Genomic DNA, 16669 nt, shown 5'->3' on the forward strand with positions numbered 1-16669 from the left:
TTTTTCAAATATTTCTAAATATCTAAATTTTTAGTGTCATGTAAACAAACAGATATGCACCTGTAATTTTGGAAATTAATGAATGTAACATGATCTTTTCATGGAAGAAATTGAATAGGGAGGCATTTTGACTAAGGCTATTTAACAAATGCAGTGAGGGACCCTCAAATACTTAAAATCTGTGACTTAGAAGCTGAAGTTATGTTTCACATTGGTTTACAAATGTTTTACTATAGTTAAACTAATGAATAACACATGAAACATTTGCACAGCAAGTTGTTTATAGAAAGTAACTATCATGACCTCAAATTCATAGATGTAGCTAAAGTCATAACTACAGAAATATGACAATATAAAGCACATAAATATCTATGGATGATAAATGCATTTTAGCCAATTCATAAATAAGCATTTCTTATGTATTATGTAAGAATTATTATTTTTCTATTTTTGAAAACATTGCTAGCTTTTCTTTAGAAAGTTCAAATTTTGATTGGACAGCTGAAATTGATCCCTTTTGTATTTAAGGAAAAGGACTATTATAAAATGAGAATGTGCTTTGATTGTAATAAATGACTATAGTTTTGAGTTTTTATATTTTATGTCAATGACTGTACTGTTTCATATCTGGAAAAATCTGTAACTGTGATTTCATGTAAAGAATATAAACTAATATCTTCCATTAATTTTCCTGCAGCACCATGTATTTATTTATTGTAATTGCTATAAAATGAATTTGCCCGATAAAGAAAGACTTGGGTCCTGATATATTTAGATACTTTGGGCCTGATACCAGCTCTGCCATCTCTTTAGGCAAGATTGTGTAGAAGTAAAATGTGTGACTTTGGAGTCAGGCAGTCCCAGTAGACTCCAGATGACTGTCCTCTTAATGAATTTAAATTGTTTTATTACAACAGGCAGATTTTGAAACTGGTGGGGCAATTTTTAAATATTTATTTTTTGTTCTTTAACAACATATATCAACAACACATTTATAACAACACATATATTAAAGCTAGAAATTTTCAAGAATACTTTTAGCAAAAGATAGCCTTGTCAAATCTAGAAAATTATTTCACTAAAGTCTTTACAGAGAAATAAGATGGATATAGTATATGCTCTGAAATTTCTCATCTTCAAATAAGTTCCTGCTGAAGGGGCTGTGACTGACTGATCAGAAACCTCCTCTGGACTTGGTTAATGGTCGCCGGAGAATTGGGTCATATTGTATGAAAATGGATGGAGGGTGGAAGGTGGGGGCAATATTGGTAGGCTGGCAGTGTAAAAAACTTTATCGCTGGTTGCGAGTGCAGGTGATTTTTGCTCTTCTTCCATCCCTCTATGCATTTTAAAATGTTCTTAATAATAAACATAACTGTAAATCACAAAAATATTTTAAAATTTAAAAAATGATTATTTAGCTATTGACTTAAAAAATATGTTCTGAAATGTCCTGCCTTTGCTTATATTTTATGACTAATGGAATATCCTGGTGAAATTCCTGGCTGAGGGCAGAGATATTGCCTTCACTGTGACACCAACACGAATGCCATACATAGTGGGTGTACTCATAGTGTGGACTCTATATGCCCTAGCTTAAAACCACTGATACGCATATGCAGTGAAATTTTCATGTGTCCATAACTCTGAAATGTTTGAGTTTAGTCTGCCCTAATATATATAATATATATATTATATATATTATATATATATTAGTCTATTTTAAAGACCTTTAAGAGAGTTACAAAGTACTTTGAGAAATTAAAGGTACTTTGAGGAATTAATTTCTCCAATTATTTTAAAGTGGAAGTTAGGTGATAAATATATATGACTGTGTTCATAGAATACCATTGGATGACAAAGAAAAGTGGTATGAGCAATATATAATATCTAAATTTGAAAAAATCCCCCTCAGCCCATTAAATAGCAACTAATAAAATTTGTTTTCAACAACAAACTAACTCCTCCCAACCATTTTTTATTCTAGAGAAAATAATAATAGTAGCAAACAGTAATTGTAGATAATATTCTTGGATGCTAACTATGTAAAGACTGGATGCTAATTAATTCTGCTATGTGTATTCATTCATTTAATTCTTACAACAAGCATATGAAGTAGGTGCTCTCAAGTTCCCTTTCTACAGATGAAGAAACTGAGGCATAAGGGTTAAATAACTTGTCCAAAGTCATACAGCTAGGAATTGGTGAGGCAGAATTTAAATCCAGACAGTTGGGCTCCAGTTTCTATATTATTAATCTTTATATTACAATGACATGTAACAAGAAGTGAAACATCAACATTTTTAGCCTTTCTCTTTTAAAGTTATTCTAAGCAACACAGCAGCTTGGGTTTGAATGTGTGATCATCTAAGATATCTAATTAAATTTCCCCTTTTTTTCAAAATTCACTTGAAATCTACTCTTTGCTTTTGCACTATAGTCCTGTCTTTTGAGGCATTTTATTAAATAAGAGTATGACACATTAAGCCATATTTCCTGCCAATTTAAAATTTCTGGAAAAAAGAATTCTCCTTAACACTTGTTTGAGAGATCTATTGTCAGTAGCTTAAGTTATAAATGTTATGTGGGAACATGTACTTGTACTTTTAATATATTTTTAATTAATCATTAAAGTGATCTTTATATTCTAGCAAGATTTTGTATCTATACATGAAACAAGTTTACACAATTAAAACTAGGAAAGTCTTGGTCTCCAAATTTGTTACTCAATGCTATAAATCTTAGAACTAATTAATTGCAGACTCATTCCTATATATTTATATTCATGTTCTCCTATTATTACTTCTAACCACTAATATCATAAAATTAAATAAATTCCAAACAATCAATAAATAAAAGCAGTTACCTTTTATGATAAAGGCAAAGCTAATAAAACCTTGTTCCATGAAGCTTAAAATTATTACTGTTTAGTTTAATTAGCTACAGATTAATATAATGGTCACAAAGAAATAATTAAGAGAAAGCTCAGAAGAGAAAAGAAATGAGTGAGGTAATATGTAGCTACTTCTAGTGAATGTATGTATCCAGGAAGAGGGAGATTTAATTCTAGGTGCTAAAATGGAATTTTCTTTAAAGTCCATTCATTCTTCTTACTAATGTACCAACCTCATCAAAAAATGACATGGACATTTAAAAAATAGGTAGATATTTCTGTACCTCACTTCTCAAATTTTGAGTTTAGTTTGCGATGGAGGTCCAGGAATCTTTATTTTATGAAAACTTCCCAGTCAGATTTGAGAATCTCTGCATAATACTAATGATAGAAGTCAACCTGAAAAATTTGTGTGAAACAGGGATCAGGATTCACTTTGTGCCTATGGAAATCACATCAAGCCTGCATGGTTTAAAGGAATGTTGAAGCTTTCTCATTGCTTCTCATCTGTCACACAGTGACTCACTGTATATGTCATTCTGGCTTCTGCTGCAATTATTCCAGTGCTCGAAACAGAAGGTCAAAAGGTCCCACATTTTTACAGCCATTTCTGTTGTCAGTAAAAATTAAGAATTCTCAACTTCAACCTAATTTCAGCATCAAATTCCCATCTCCATAATAAACTATGTCTGTTAAAGTATCTCCTTTTCCTAAGTCCTTGGTGTTGTCAAGATCTCTCTACATGGAGCTGTTTGATGAATGGCATGGTAGGAACTTTGAACTGTATGAACTATATATGAGATAGGCAAAGGGAAGGGATTTGAGATTTTAGAGTTTTGAGTTTTATCTTGTCAAATCTTTTTATAGCAGCTGAGGAACAGACATTTAGATAATGTTCTTATGACTTCTCATGATAAAAAGTGTGACTTCCAGCTTCATAGAACTAACTTGTCATGAATAATAGCACTTGACCATCTGTTCACCTCATACTCAAAGCTCTATTACATTGAAAGTGCACTTCGCTCTCTACAAAACAACTGGGCTTCTTTCTAAGGTACTTCACATATATTACTTAAGTTTTCCACATAGGATTTCTGTAAGTAAGAGACATGTCTTATTCCTTTATAACAAGAAATCATTATTATAGGAAAAAAGGAGAAAATGCAAACAAGATTGTAGCACAAGCTTGAAGCAGTCTACATCATTTGCAGGGAAGTATTCTGGTGATTGGTGTTTAATTTTATTTCTCTTTATTTTTTTAATAGTACAACCTTTTTATTAATCTTGGTTTCTTCTTGCAACAACATAACAAATGTTAGAACAAAGTTCATGTAATTTAAATACCCTTGTCCTGGTGATTTTCATTTCAGACAGCATGGAGTTATTCATTTTTCCTTTTGAAATTGCAAAACAATAATGATGTTTTGATTTAAAAAAACTGAAGTTGATTATTTTGCATAAATATCACTAGGAATATTTCTAGCATTCAGATATCAAAACCATTTTGTGACATAATGTTTGATTTCATGATAGGCTTTCTAAATTTCTGAAAGAATTGAACAAAATTTTTCTGTGTCTAGAAGACAGTAAGATACCCATTGGGTACACTTTGTGTCATGCTTGGTTATCACTTATGACATTTATTATTTAAGGCTTGTAATAAAAATTTTATGTGAACACCTTAAGAAATTCTATGTTTTGGTATTAATTATATAATGCTGCATAATATCCTGCTGTTGAATTGCCATTCATCTTCATCCACATCATCAAAGAAAAATGAATGGAATAAACTTAAATGCATAACACTAATGAAAGAAGTCAACTTGAAAAAGTTACATACTGTATGGTTCCAACTATGTGACATTCTAGAAAAGGCAAAACTGTGGGGATGGTGAAAACATCAGTTTAGCTGCAGTGGGGAGAAGATAAAGATGAATAGACAGGAGCACAGAGAAAATACCTTATATGATGCTGTAATTGTGCATATATAACACTATACATTTATCCAAACCTATAGAATGTATAATACTAAGGGTGACCCCAATGTAAACTATGAACTGTGGGAGATAATGATGCTTCAATGTAGATTTGTCAGATGTAAACATGTACCACTCTAGTGGGGGATATTAATATTGGGGAGGTTATACATTTGAGGGAGAAGGGGATATAGGGAAACCTGTACCTATTGCTCAATTTTGCTGTGAACCTAAAACTGCCCCCCAACATAAAGTCTATTAAAAAATGAACAGAATACTAGTAGATAAGAGTTTCCAATTTAACTATAATTTCACTCTTTTGCACTGTGGTAGCAAATGGTATTTCTATTAATGAATGTTAGATAATAAGCAAGCTAGATGGGTTGCTATTATAAACATGTCAGGTACTTGGATTTTTGAAACAAGATTTCTCTATGGAAATAAAATGGAGCTCTTAATCTGTTATTCAAATGAATTTGAAAAAAATCCAACCACAACTTCCTCCTTAAAACTGAAGTTACACTAATTGCAACAAATTAGAATAGATACTATGACTAGGACAGACCTTCTAGTTAATGTTCGTTAGTTCAGCATGCAGGAATAGGTGATAAGGATCCATGTTTTGTGGGGCCACCAGTTGTAGTGACACATATATTAAGGTGCAACACCATCAGGACAGAGCACATTCCTGGGAGCCACCTTGAACCGCAAACCTGGGGTTGTACCATCTTTGCCTACTAGCCTCTCAACTTGAAGAATGTGCTCATGAGTATGTGCCTGTCATCTCAGTGCTGTTCAAGAGTGGCTCCTCGGTTGCTGGCTGCATGGCTGGATATACCAAAGCCTACCAACCTAGGAGGTGACATGGTGAGAGAACTCTTAACCCAGTAAGAATGTTCTGTCTCAGAGGGTTGCTAAAAAATATATTTTGATCCTCTTCCTTGGGACATTTGATTTCAAGAGAGGACATTAAAAGTAAAAACTGTAAGTGTAAGCATGAGTTATTTAGGGAGAAACTGACAAGGGAACTGACTGGTAAGTAGGGTGGAGTCACCAGGATGGGGACGAAGAGAGAGCTGGCTTCCCAGGAGATGATGAGACGCCTAGGTCTCCAGCACTGTCTTTTGGTTCGTCTGAGTTTTCATTGCATCTTGAACGTTACAGCTGGTCTTCCAGTCCTCCAGAGGCTTGAAATTTCCTGTATTTCCTTATTTTCTGGCATACAGGTAATAAATCTTCATTTGGTGACCTCAGTATGTCCTGTTCTTTGTAAAGTGAAAGATTTTAGCACAATGTTTATATAAGGATAAAAATGAAGGAAGTAAGTGAATGCCCTATTGTGGTAGCATACATTCTAACAGCCGGCCAATCTCACTGAACTTACTATTACCATTTAGCCTTATGGTGTTTCTAAGGTTGTGCCGTAAGCAATGAGTATATGTTTTTTGCCAAAAATATATGTGTTAAATACTGTAGGTTGAAATATCAGCCTTCTTTATGACAGCAGATAGTTTTGATGAAAGCAGAAAGTATTACAAAGAAAACTAATTAAAACATCTTAAGGGATTTTATTATCTACACTATATTAGAATAGTTATTATCTGAATTAAAATATGTACCTTATTTAAAACTCTCTTTTGGAAATTTAAACTCAAAGTAGACAAATATGACATTTTCTACAGGGGCTCTGGCTACTGGAAGATGAAATACTTTTACAAACTTTCAACATGTTTGCAGTTACAACTTCATGTCCCCACAGGAATTGGCGAACAGAAACACATAGAATATGCAGTGATTTTGAAAGTACATACAGGTTTTAGCTATTGTTTTAGAACTGATACTCCAAGCCACACAGGCAATTAAAAAACAGCAGTAATGAAAGAAAATCCTCATCTGAATCACCTACATATTATGGCTGTCTTCAGTGATCCTGTGTGCAGTTTGTGTAGCTAATAGTACTTAGAATGCCTCACCATAGTCAGGTTTAATAAATGTGAACTCCCTTGTCTGCACTTTTAGTCCCTCTCCCATCTTCCCCAAACCACTTGCTCTCATCCCTCTACCCTTTCCTGGAAAATACCTTTTATATCAAATGTAGAATATGATCTCCTGTTGGTTTCATTGTCCCAGTGGCACCCAGGGACTTGAGATCATCACTATCTTTGTTTGCATAGAAGCAGAAATTCAGAATGAAATAAAGAATCACTTAATTGTGCAGATGCATTTGGTCTTCTGTATAAAACTGGTAACTTTCTTTACCTAAGAGTGACTTGATCTCTAGTGGAATCTAGATCTATGTTTAATATGACAGGTGTTTTATGTTGTTTACAAATCCAACTTAGGGGATATAAGCACTTTACTGTTTTTAGATAGAATTGGTCAATGTCAGGTCACATGAAAATATGTTTACTTTTCCTGTTTTCTTCCACTGTGGATTTCAAAGCATTTTGCAAATACGATTTTAATTCAGAAATCCAGACCTCTTACACAGATGTTATATTGGGGAAAGACAAACAAACACTAAAAACTCTACAAATATATAAAGGTTAGAAATATTTTCACTGTAAGTTCAAGAATTTCATACAAGCACTGAGAAAATTTTAGAAGGAAGGAAAGTGAGAAAGCAGCTAATGAAGTATTACTGCCAGAGTTTGCTTTTAGTTCATCCTTAAGTCCTGACTGTATGGACTAGAATATTTAGCTAGGTTAAAATCATGGAAATCACATCATAAAGCCTGATATTTCAACCAATAACAATTAACACTACTCATGTAATTTTGGCAAAAACATACACTCATTGCTGTCAACCTCAGAACACCAGAAGGCTAAATGGTATATATTTATTTCAAATATATTTAATTCAAATACCCTGAATCCTGACTATTTGATTATTTGTAGATTTCTTTTTATTGACCCAAGTAGTTTTCAAGTATTTGCCCAATAAAAAATAATGTCTTACGTATAAAGATTATTCACCAAGGTAAATTTATATTTGCTCCACAAATATTTTCTGAAATGTTGCTACTTTCTTTCAAATACTTACAAACACTGTGGTGTATTCTTGAGATATATGTTCCCAGTTATTCATTTTGGATTCTGTCCAGGAGATATTGAAAGTTAGACTTTTATATCAAACACAAAGTATTGCCTTATTGCTCTACTAAATCACTGTTTTGTCTACTGAAATTGGAAAAAATTCCTTTAAAACATTCAAGAGAATGTTTTATTCTGAGATGTTGTCAGCTCTCAAGGTGTGAAACATATTCTGCTTTCAATCAGACATAAAACAATGGCCTTTGTATCAGAATTAAATCAAATTGTCTCCTTTTTCTGAAAATTTCTGATTAGAGAATTAATACTGGGGATTGTGGGGAGTGGAGGCTGGCTAATTGAGAATGAGCCGCATAATAGTTTAGCGACAGGAATCAGGAGTTAATGTTGGGTTTTGGGTTAAATTTGAAAGAAATTTCTTTCATGTTTCCTCCCCATGCCCTTATTCATTACTCATATTTTGTTTACTGAAAATATGCAAGTTGGTAGACTTCCTGCCATAGGACAGTTGTTGCTTGAGCAGCAGAGGCCTTGACTTGTTCAATATATAGGTGTGTGCAGTGTGCACACTGAGAGACTCCTCAGCTGATAAATGTTTACTGGAACTTTGTTGGGCCTTATCACACTGTATTATTTTATATATAGAAGATACATGTATAAATTATATATACACTTACATATATATATATCTGTATGTATATATATATATATATATATATATATATATATATATATATATATACACACACAATAAACTTAAAAAGCCATTTTCCCTGGCTACATGATGCTTATAATCTAATAACATACTTTTAGTGTTTGTATACATGAACTTAGTTTAGAGAATAAGATAATATGATTTAAGAGGAAATCATAAGACTAGAAAAACCAAACAGCCACTTATTTTATCAAAATACTGCCAGAAATGGGTATACTGTGGAGTCATTTCCAGGACTGAAGATCAACATTATAAAAAAACAAAAATTATTCAAAAGATTTTAACAGATTCATTTTTGGGGGATATCCTTTTCTTAAATGTAATTTTTTTCATTTTGAGCTGAACTGCACTTGCAAAACCAGGGGGCATAGGACTAAGTTTAAGCCAGTCATCTCTCAAACACTGTTAATTGTTAAATGAGGTGCAGCATTGGGTCAGAAGGCATGGCATTCAAATCAACGCATTTCAAACCTTAGCTTTTCCTGGCTATTTATTCAGTGAATTTGTTTCTGTTTAGTCATGGTTGCCATCTGACCTATTTTCTGGGCATGTTGCCCACTTGGATTCATGTTTATGTACTCATTTTGACTAAGAATTTAATGTGGTTTTGAAGGCTGGAGCTCATGATTTTTACATCTGTAATCACCACATGGTGGTGTAGGTTAAAAATCTTTGGAAAAAATTACGCAGGTAAGATATCTATAATAGTTGAATGATTTGTTGTTAGCCAGAGCATTATTTTCATATGTTAAGCCACTATAAACAAAACATAAATACAGGGGAAAATAATAAATTGAAATAAAAACATTGTTGAATTTAAACTGGAATGATTAAAATTAAAAAAAAAATAAGTGGTATGATGTTGATTATATTAATATCATAGGAGTACAAAATATTTTATGCAATTCTAAATGTTACATAATTCAGACTGCCTTGTAGTTAATTATTAACATTAACTTCACATCATTCATCGATAGTAACAGCGATCTTTAAAAATCATCTCCATTTATATAAATTGCATTTTTTCATTAGCTTTTCTTTTAGGAGAATATGTCCCACAATGCTTAGCTGAGCACATTCTCTACAGTTTACAATGAGCATGTACTTAATAGTTTAAACTTTAGAGTCATCTGACTGAGAAAAGTGACTGTTCTTTGGTCAGAGTCCCAATTTTACCTACTACCATCAGATAAGCTACCTCAGTTCCTTTTTAAAATGTGAAGTATAAATAACTGTGTCATTGCCTTACATGATTGTAGAGATGTCCACCCTGGGGTAGAGCAGAGGAAACCGTAAGAACCCTCAACATCTTGAGATGACAAAGTCACAGAACGACACAGATTTGCCCTCTAAAGTGAATTCATGGGGATTCAGAAGCACAATATACATCATATAAACAGTTTTTTCAATGTATTTCAGACATTATATGTAGCAGCTGAAATACTGAATAAATTTGAAAAAACTGCCTATCATTCTTGTAAGGATTTAATTCCTCATGTCACTTTACTTTAGTAGGAAAATCCATCAAAAGGAATTGGCAAAAGGATTACACAGGATGAAATTTTACCATTTGAAGTAGTTGTGCTGATATATGAACTGTTTAATGAGTCTTTTTGACATTGGAAATATGTTTAGCCTTGTGGCCTCTTTTCTGTGATACTTACATATCCTTCCATGAAATAATTGCTTTGAATCCTTAATGAATTGTGATGCTGGAACTAATAACTGCTAAAGGAATAAAAATGCTTTCTCAGTGACAAGAACAGTAAAATACCTTTCAGTGGTGAATCAGTGTACTTCCACTTTCCAAGACACACAGCTCTTTGCAGTTCTGGAGTATCACACTTTCAATAAAGTAGAATATCGGAAGAGAGAACATATGTTGTTTCCTGTATTACTCATACAAATCTAAAGCGGGGTGAACTTTATTCATCAGAAATAAATTGCATGTCAGGTAAATGCTGAGAATTTTTTATTGATAATCTGCTAGGCAGAATGACTCTTGATAGTTCCTATAATGATATAGTGGGAATTTTTTATTCTTTTTCTTAAAAGAGGGTTGCAGTAATCCTTAGAGTCAAATAATATTTTATTTTGAGAGTATGTACTTCAAAGTTAGCCAGTAACTGGGAGATATAACTTTTTGAAAATCAATGCACATAGACTCACAGGAGACTGATTACAGTTTATACTATCTGACTCTCCCATGTAGACAAGTGTACCTGTCTCTCAGTTCTGATTCTTTTACCTTCTAAGTCATTCTTAACCCACCAGGAGCACTGTCCCAAAGTGCTTCACTGATTTTTTTCTAGGAACCTGTACAAATTACCTAGGACTCCAAGTAAAGAGTTGTGAGCAGTCTGCATCAACAATCAATCCCTATGGCTTATCTTTTCATCCTCTTGACATTGTCTTTTACAAAATAAATGGATTATACATTTGGACTATGGTAATGGAAAATTCAGTTTATCCATTAAACCTTTATTTTTAGTGACATTGGGAAAGCAGTCATCTTTTCACATAGCAATATTTTCAAAAATATTTTCTAAATGGAGAATAAACATATTTCTCAAAGTAAAATAAAAGGGTATCCTAATCCTGGAGCTATACTGGGTTCTTGATGTAATTTTTAAAAAATAGACTTTATTTTTTAAAGCACTTTAGGTTCACAGTAAAACTGAGTGGAAGGTCCAGAGATCTCCCACATACTCTCTTCCCCACACATGCATAAATTTCCCCATTATCAATATCCCCCACCAGAGTGCTACATTTTTATGATTAATAAACCTACATTCACAAATCATTATCCCCAAAGCCTGTAGTTTACATTAGGTTTCATTCTTGGTGTTGTACATTTGATGGGTTTGGACAAATTTATAATGACATACATCTACCTCTATAGTATCATACCATATATCAACTTAAATGTAAAACTCAAAACTGTAAGGACAATGGTTTCATTGTCCTTAAAATCCTCTGTGCTCCACCTATTCATCCCTCCCACCTCCCTAGCCCCTGGCACCACTGATATTTTTACTGTCTCCACAGATTTGCCTTTTCCGGCATTTTGTATGTTAGAATCATACGGTATGTAACCTTTTCAGACAGACTTCTTTCATTTAAGAATATGCATGTAAGTTTCCTCCTTGTCTTTTCAAGCCTGGATGTCTCATTCCTTTAGTACTGCATAATATTCCATTGTCTGAATGTATCACAGTTTATCCATTCACCTACTCAAGGACATCTTAGTGGCTTCCAAGGTCTGACATTCTGAATAAAGATACTATAAACATTTGTGTGCAAGTTTTTGTGTGGATATAAATTTTCCACTCCTTTGGGTTGAAAGGAGTGCAATTGCTATATCATATGGTAAAAAATGTTTAGTTTTGTAAGAAACCACGAAATTGTCTTCCAAGTGGTTGCACCATATTGCACCCCACTAGCAATGAATGAAAATTTTTGTTTCTGCATTGTCACCAGCACTTGGTATTTGGCATTTTGGATTTTGGCCATTCTAGTAGGTGTGCAGTTGTAGTTCATTGTTTTTATTTGCATTTCCTTGCTGATACCTGATGTGGCGCATCCTCTCATATGTACACTTGCCATCTGTAGATCTTCTTTGGTGAGAGTATGTTAAGATCCTTACCAAAACTCATTTTGTTTAGTTGGGTTGTTTGCTTTCTTGCTGTTGAGTTTTAAGAGTTCTTTGTATATTTTGGATAACAGTCCTTTATCAGATGTGTTTTTCAAAAGTTTTCTCTAAGTTAGTGACTTATCTTTTCATTCTCTTGATATTGTCTCTCACAGAATAGAATTTTTAATTTTAATTAAGTCCAACTTATAGATTCTTTATTTCATGGAGTGTGACTTTGATGTTACACCTTAAAGTCATTGCCAGTGTCATCTAGATTTTCTCCCACATTATCTTCTACTTTTATAGTTTTAAGTTTACATTTAAGTTGATGATCTATTTTGAGTGAATTCTTATGAGGGGTGTAAGGTCTGTGTCTAGATTCCTTTTTTTTTTTTTGCTCTACACATCCATCCCATTGGTCCAGCACCATTTGTTGAAAAGACTATCTTCTCTCCATTGTATTGCCTTTTCTTCTTTATCAGCTATCAGTGATTATATATATATATATATATATATATATATATATATATATATATATATATATATATATATATATATGTGGAAATCTATTTATGATCTCTCTATGCTATCCCACTGATCTATTTATCTATTTTTTTCTCCAATACCACATTCCATACTGTCTTGATTAGTATAGCTTTTCAGCATGTTTTGAAGTCAGGTAGTGTCAGTCCTCCAATTTTATTCCTTTTAAATATTGTATTGATTTTATGGGTCTTTCGCCTCTCCACAAAAATTTGAGAATCGGTTTGTCAATATCCACAAAATAACTTGATGAGATTTTAAGTAGGACTGCACTGAATCTATAGACCAAGTGGAAGAACTGATATCTTGATAATATCAAGTCTTTCTATCCTTGAACATGCAATCTCTCTCCATTTATTTAGTTCTTTGATTTCTTTCATTAATGTTTTATTGCTTTCCTCATATAGATCTTGTAAATAACTTGTGAGATTTATACATAAGCATTTCTTTTTTTATGCTGCTGTAAGTGGTATTGTGTTTTTAATTTAAAATTCCACATGTTCATCCTGATATACAGGAAAGTGATTGACTTCTGTGTGTCAACCTTACATCCTGCAACCTTACTATAATCATTTCCAGGAGGGTTTTTTGTGTGTATTAATTTTTAAAAACAGACAATCATGTCATCTGCAAACAAAGGCAGCTGTATTTTTTCCTTGCCAATCTTTATTCTTTTTATTTCCTTTTCTTTTCTCACTATATTAACTGGATCTTCCAGTACAATATTTAAAAGGAGTGGTGAGAGGGATATTCTTTGGGAAGGATATAGGGTAACTTAAGTTTGTCACTAGAACAGTTCTGCCTAAAAGAAATATAATATGATTCAAATATGTAATTTTAAAAAGTAAAAAAGAACAAGTGAAGTTAATTTTAAAAATGTATTTAAATTATCTAATGTATCTAAACAATAGTGATATAAAATATATTAGTGATATACTGTATATTCTTTTTATTTTCATGCAGTCTTTGAGAGTCGGTGTGTAATTTATTCTTACACCACATCTCAATTTAGGTATTACATTGGCATCAAAAATACATTCTCATCTGTGCCTATTAAGTTTCCTAATTCTTGGGCCAATGTAGGATTATTAATATTTGATTCAAAGCAGTAGTGTATAAATTGAAAAGCAACTATAAGTTACATATAACAAAGGGTTCTTCAAATTTATCTTGTAGAAGTTGTAGCAAATTTATGTAATGCTGTTGATTAATATTAAAATCTTCTGTATATCGGTATTAGAAAATGTTTAAAATTATTTTTACTGATTTCCATTATGCAAGTTGTAATTTCAATATAAATTCCTCAACCCAAGTCAAAAATAAACTTTTCCTTTCCCTGGAGCTTTGAATTTAACTTGTTCATATGCAGTGTAGTAGTAATGACAGAACGTAAATTACACCCCTATGTTTTCAGCTTTTGAATATTTAGTATTTGTCAAACATTCCTTCTGTTTCAAGCAAATTTTGTAAAACTCTTCTAATATTTAACCAATGAAGATTGGCAAAGAATACAAGATTATTAAACAAGTCATCTTCTATTTCTTTCAATCACTTCATAAACTGGAGATGATTCATACCATTTACATGTATAAGGCATGTTGCATAGCTTCAGAAAACACAATAGGTATTTAGCATATGGATCACAGTGAAATGTTGCAGTAAGGGAACAGCAGTCTTGTTTTTAAATTCCGTTAAATATCTGGAGCATCATCCAAAGTGATAAAATTCATCTTTCTGTATCTAGCTAAAATTCTTCTTTAATAGATGTGAGAGATTCAAAACTGTCTACAACCCGAGATCAATCTTTTAGGCTGCAAACTGACATTACTCCATAAATATTGAAGCCCAGATCTGTTTTGAAACAGGCAGAGAACTTTAGAGCGCCGCAGAGACCGTTCAGTACACAGCCAGAGATGCAGAACGCGCCTGGCCTTGAACCACACTGTCCAGATCTCGGTGGCTGGTGGTCATTGGGCTTCTGGAGGGCAAGGAACTTTCAGACCACTCCCCGAGGACCCAGGAAGCCCCCAGAGCCAGGGCATTGTAACCCGGGACAGAGCGCCGGGAAGCAGAGACGTGCAGGCTGGCAGCGGCGGCAGCGGCGCCCCGAGTCCGTCGCCCTCGGGTCCGCCTCGAGGGCCGGCCGAGCCTCTGGCCCCGGAGCCCCGCCCGAGCCGCGGCGCGCAGGACGCGGGGCCGAGGCGCGCGGGTGCTGGCAGCCCGGCCCCGGCTTCCTCGGCCGCCGGCCCCGCTCCCGCCGCCCTAGCAGCGCCGCGGCCCCGCCGCGAGTTCGCCCCGCGCCCGCCGACGTGCGCGTGCGGAGCTTCCCCCGCTCCGCGCTGCGGCCGGGCCGGGGGCGTCGGCCCGCGTCTGGGGGTGGCTGCTACTCGGCGGCTGCGTCCTCGCCGGAGCCCAGGTAAGAGCCCGCGCCCCGCGCCCCTGCTTCCCGGAGCCTCCGGGCGGGCCGGGATCCGGGGAGCTGGAGAGGAGAGGAGGGCGCGGGGCCCTCACGCCACCCCCCCACGCTGACACTCCCCACTGACACCCCCATTAACACCCCCACACGCTGACACCCCCCCACTAACAGCCCCACACGCTGACACTCCCCCACTAACACCCCCATGCTAACACACCCACACGCTAACACCCCCATTAACACCCCCACACGCTGACACCTCCCCCACTGACACCCCTATTAACACCCCCACACGCTGACACACTCCCACTAACACCCACACGCTAACACCCCCACACGCTGACACCCTCCCACTGACACCCCACACGCTGACGCCCCAACACCCCCCACACACCCTCACTAACACCCCCACTAACACCCCCACACGCTAACACCCCCTTTAACACCCCACTAACACCCCCACACGCTGACACACCCCCACTGACATCCACACACTAACACCCCCATTAAATCCCCACATGCTAACACATCCCCGCTAACACGCCCACATGCTGACACACCCCCAACACCCCACACACTAACACACCCCCACTAACATCCCACACACTAACACCCCCACACTCTAACACACCCGCACTAACACCCCACACACTAACACCCCCATTAACACCCCAACACACTAATACCCCCCCACTAACATCCCTACACGCTAACACCCCCACACGCTAGCACCCCTAACACCCCCACACACTAACACCCGCATTAACACCCCCCCACTTTAACACCCCCCAACTAACACCCTCACACACTAACACCCCACTGACACCCGCATTAACACCCCCACATGCTGACACAACCCCACTAACACCCGCATTAACACCCCCATTAACAGCCCCACACTCTTAACACCCCCCAACTAACACCCTCACACGCTAACACCCCCACAAACACATCCACACACCAGCAAACACACTAACACACACAAACACCCCAACATATCCACACCCTAACACACACACACACACACTAACCCCCCCCACACTAACACACACAAACGCCCCCACACTAACACGCACGCTAACACACTAACACACAGGGAGGTGGGAAGAAGAGAAAGAGGGAGAAAATCATTAGTGATGGGAGTGGCGATGGTTGGCTTCAGCGTTAAATCAGTTTAGACAGTGTGTGGGGGATTATTTCACACTGGAGCCCTCCAATTTGAAAATAACTGTTTATCCGTAGATCCATGGAATCAAAACAATGTTAGGTTTGCACTCAACTTTTTCGGTTAGTGAAAAGAAGTTTGCATAGTAAGGGATGCTAAAGAAAGTTAGCTCTGTAGTGTTTGATTTTAGTTACTTTGTATTTTAACCTCAGTACCATAAGGGGGCGCGCTCAGACCATCCATTGAAAGTCTTAGGCTCTTGTTAAGTCATTGATT

At 35.9% G+C, this 16669-nt stretch overlaps 2 protein-coding genes across 2 annotated transcripts in view; one reads left to right on the forward strand and one right to left on the reverse strand.

Annotated features, from left to right (window-relative positions):
• LOC140845303 (uncharacterized) overlaps window positions 1-16669 on the reverse strand; it is a 286923-nt gene that overhangs the window by 11703 nt on the left and 258551 nt on the right. The gene's annotated exons all lie outside the window — the stretch shown is intronic.
• LOC140844845 (uncharacterized) overlaps window positions 1-16669 on the forward strand; it is a 144267-nt gene that overhangs the window by 142 nt on the left and 127456 nt on the right. The window contains exon 2 of the mRNA XM_073217769.1: window positions 14678-15228. Within this exon, the coding sequence (XP_073073870.1) occupies window positions 14678-15228 (551 nt within the window). The remainder of the gene's footprint in view (window positions 1-14677; window positions 15229-16669) is intronic.

Source organism: Manis javanica, chromosome 12 (genome assembly GCF_040802235.1).
Source record: "Manis javanica isolate MJ-LG chromosome 12, MJ_LKY, whole genome shotgun sequence".
In the NCBI taxonomy this organism is placed as follows: Eukaryota; Metazoa; Chordata; class Mammalia; order Pholidota; family Manidae; genus Manis; species Manis javanica.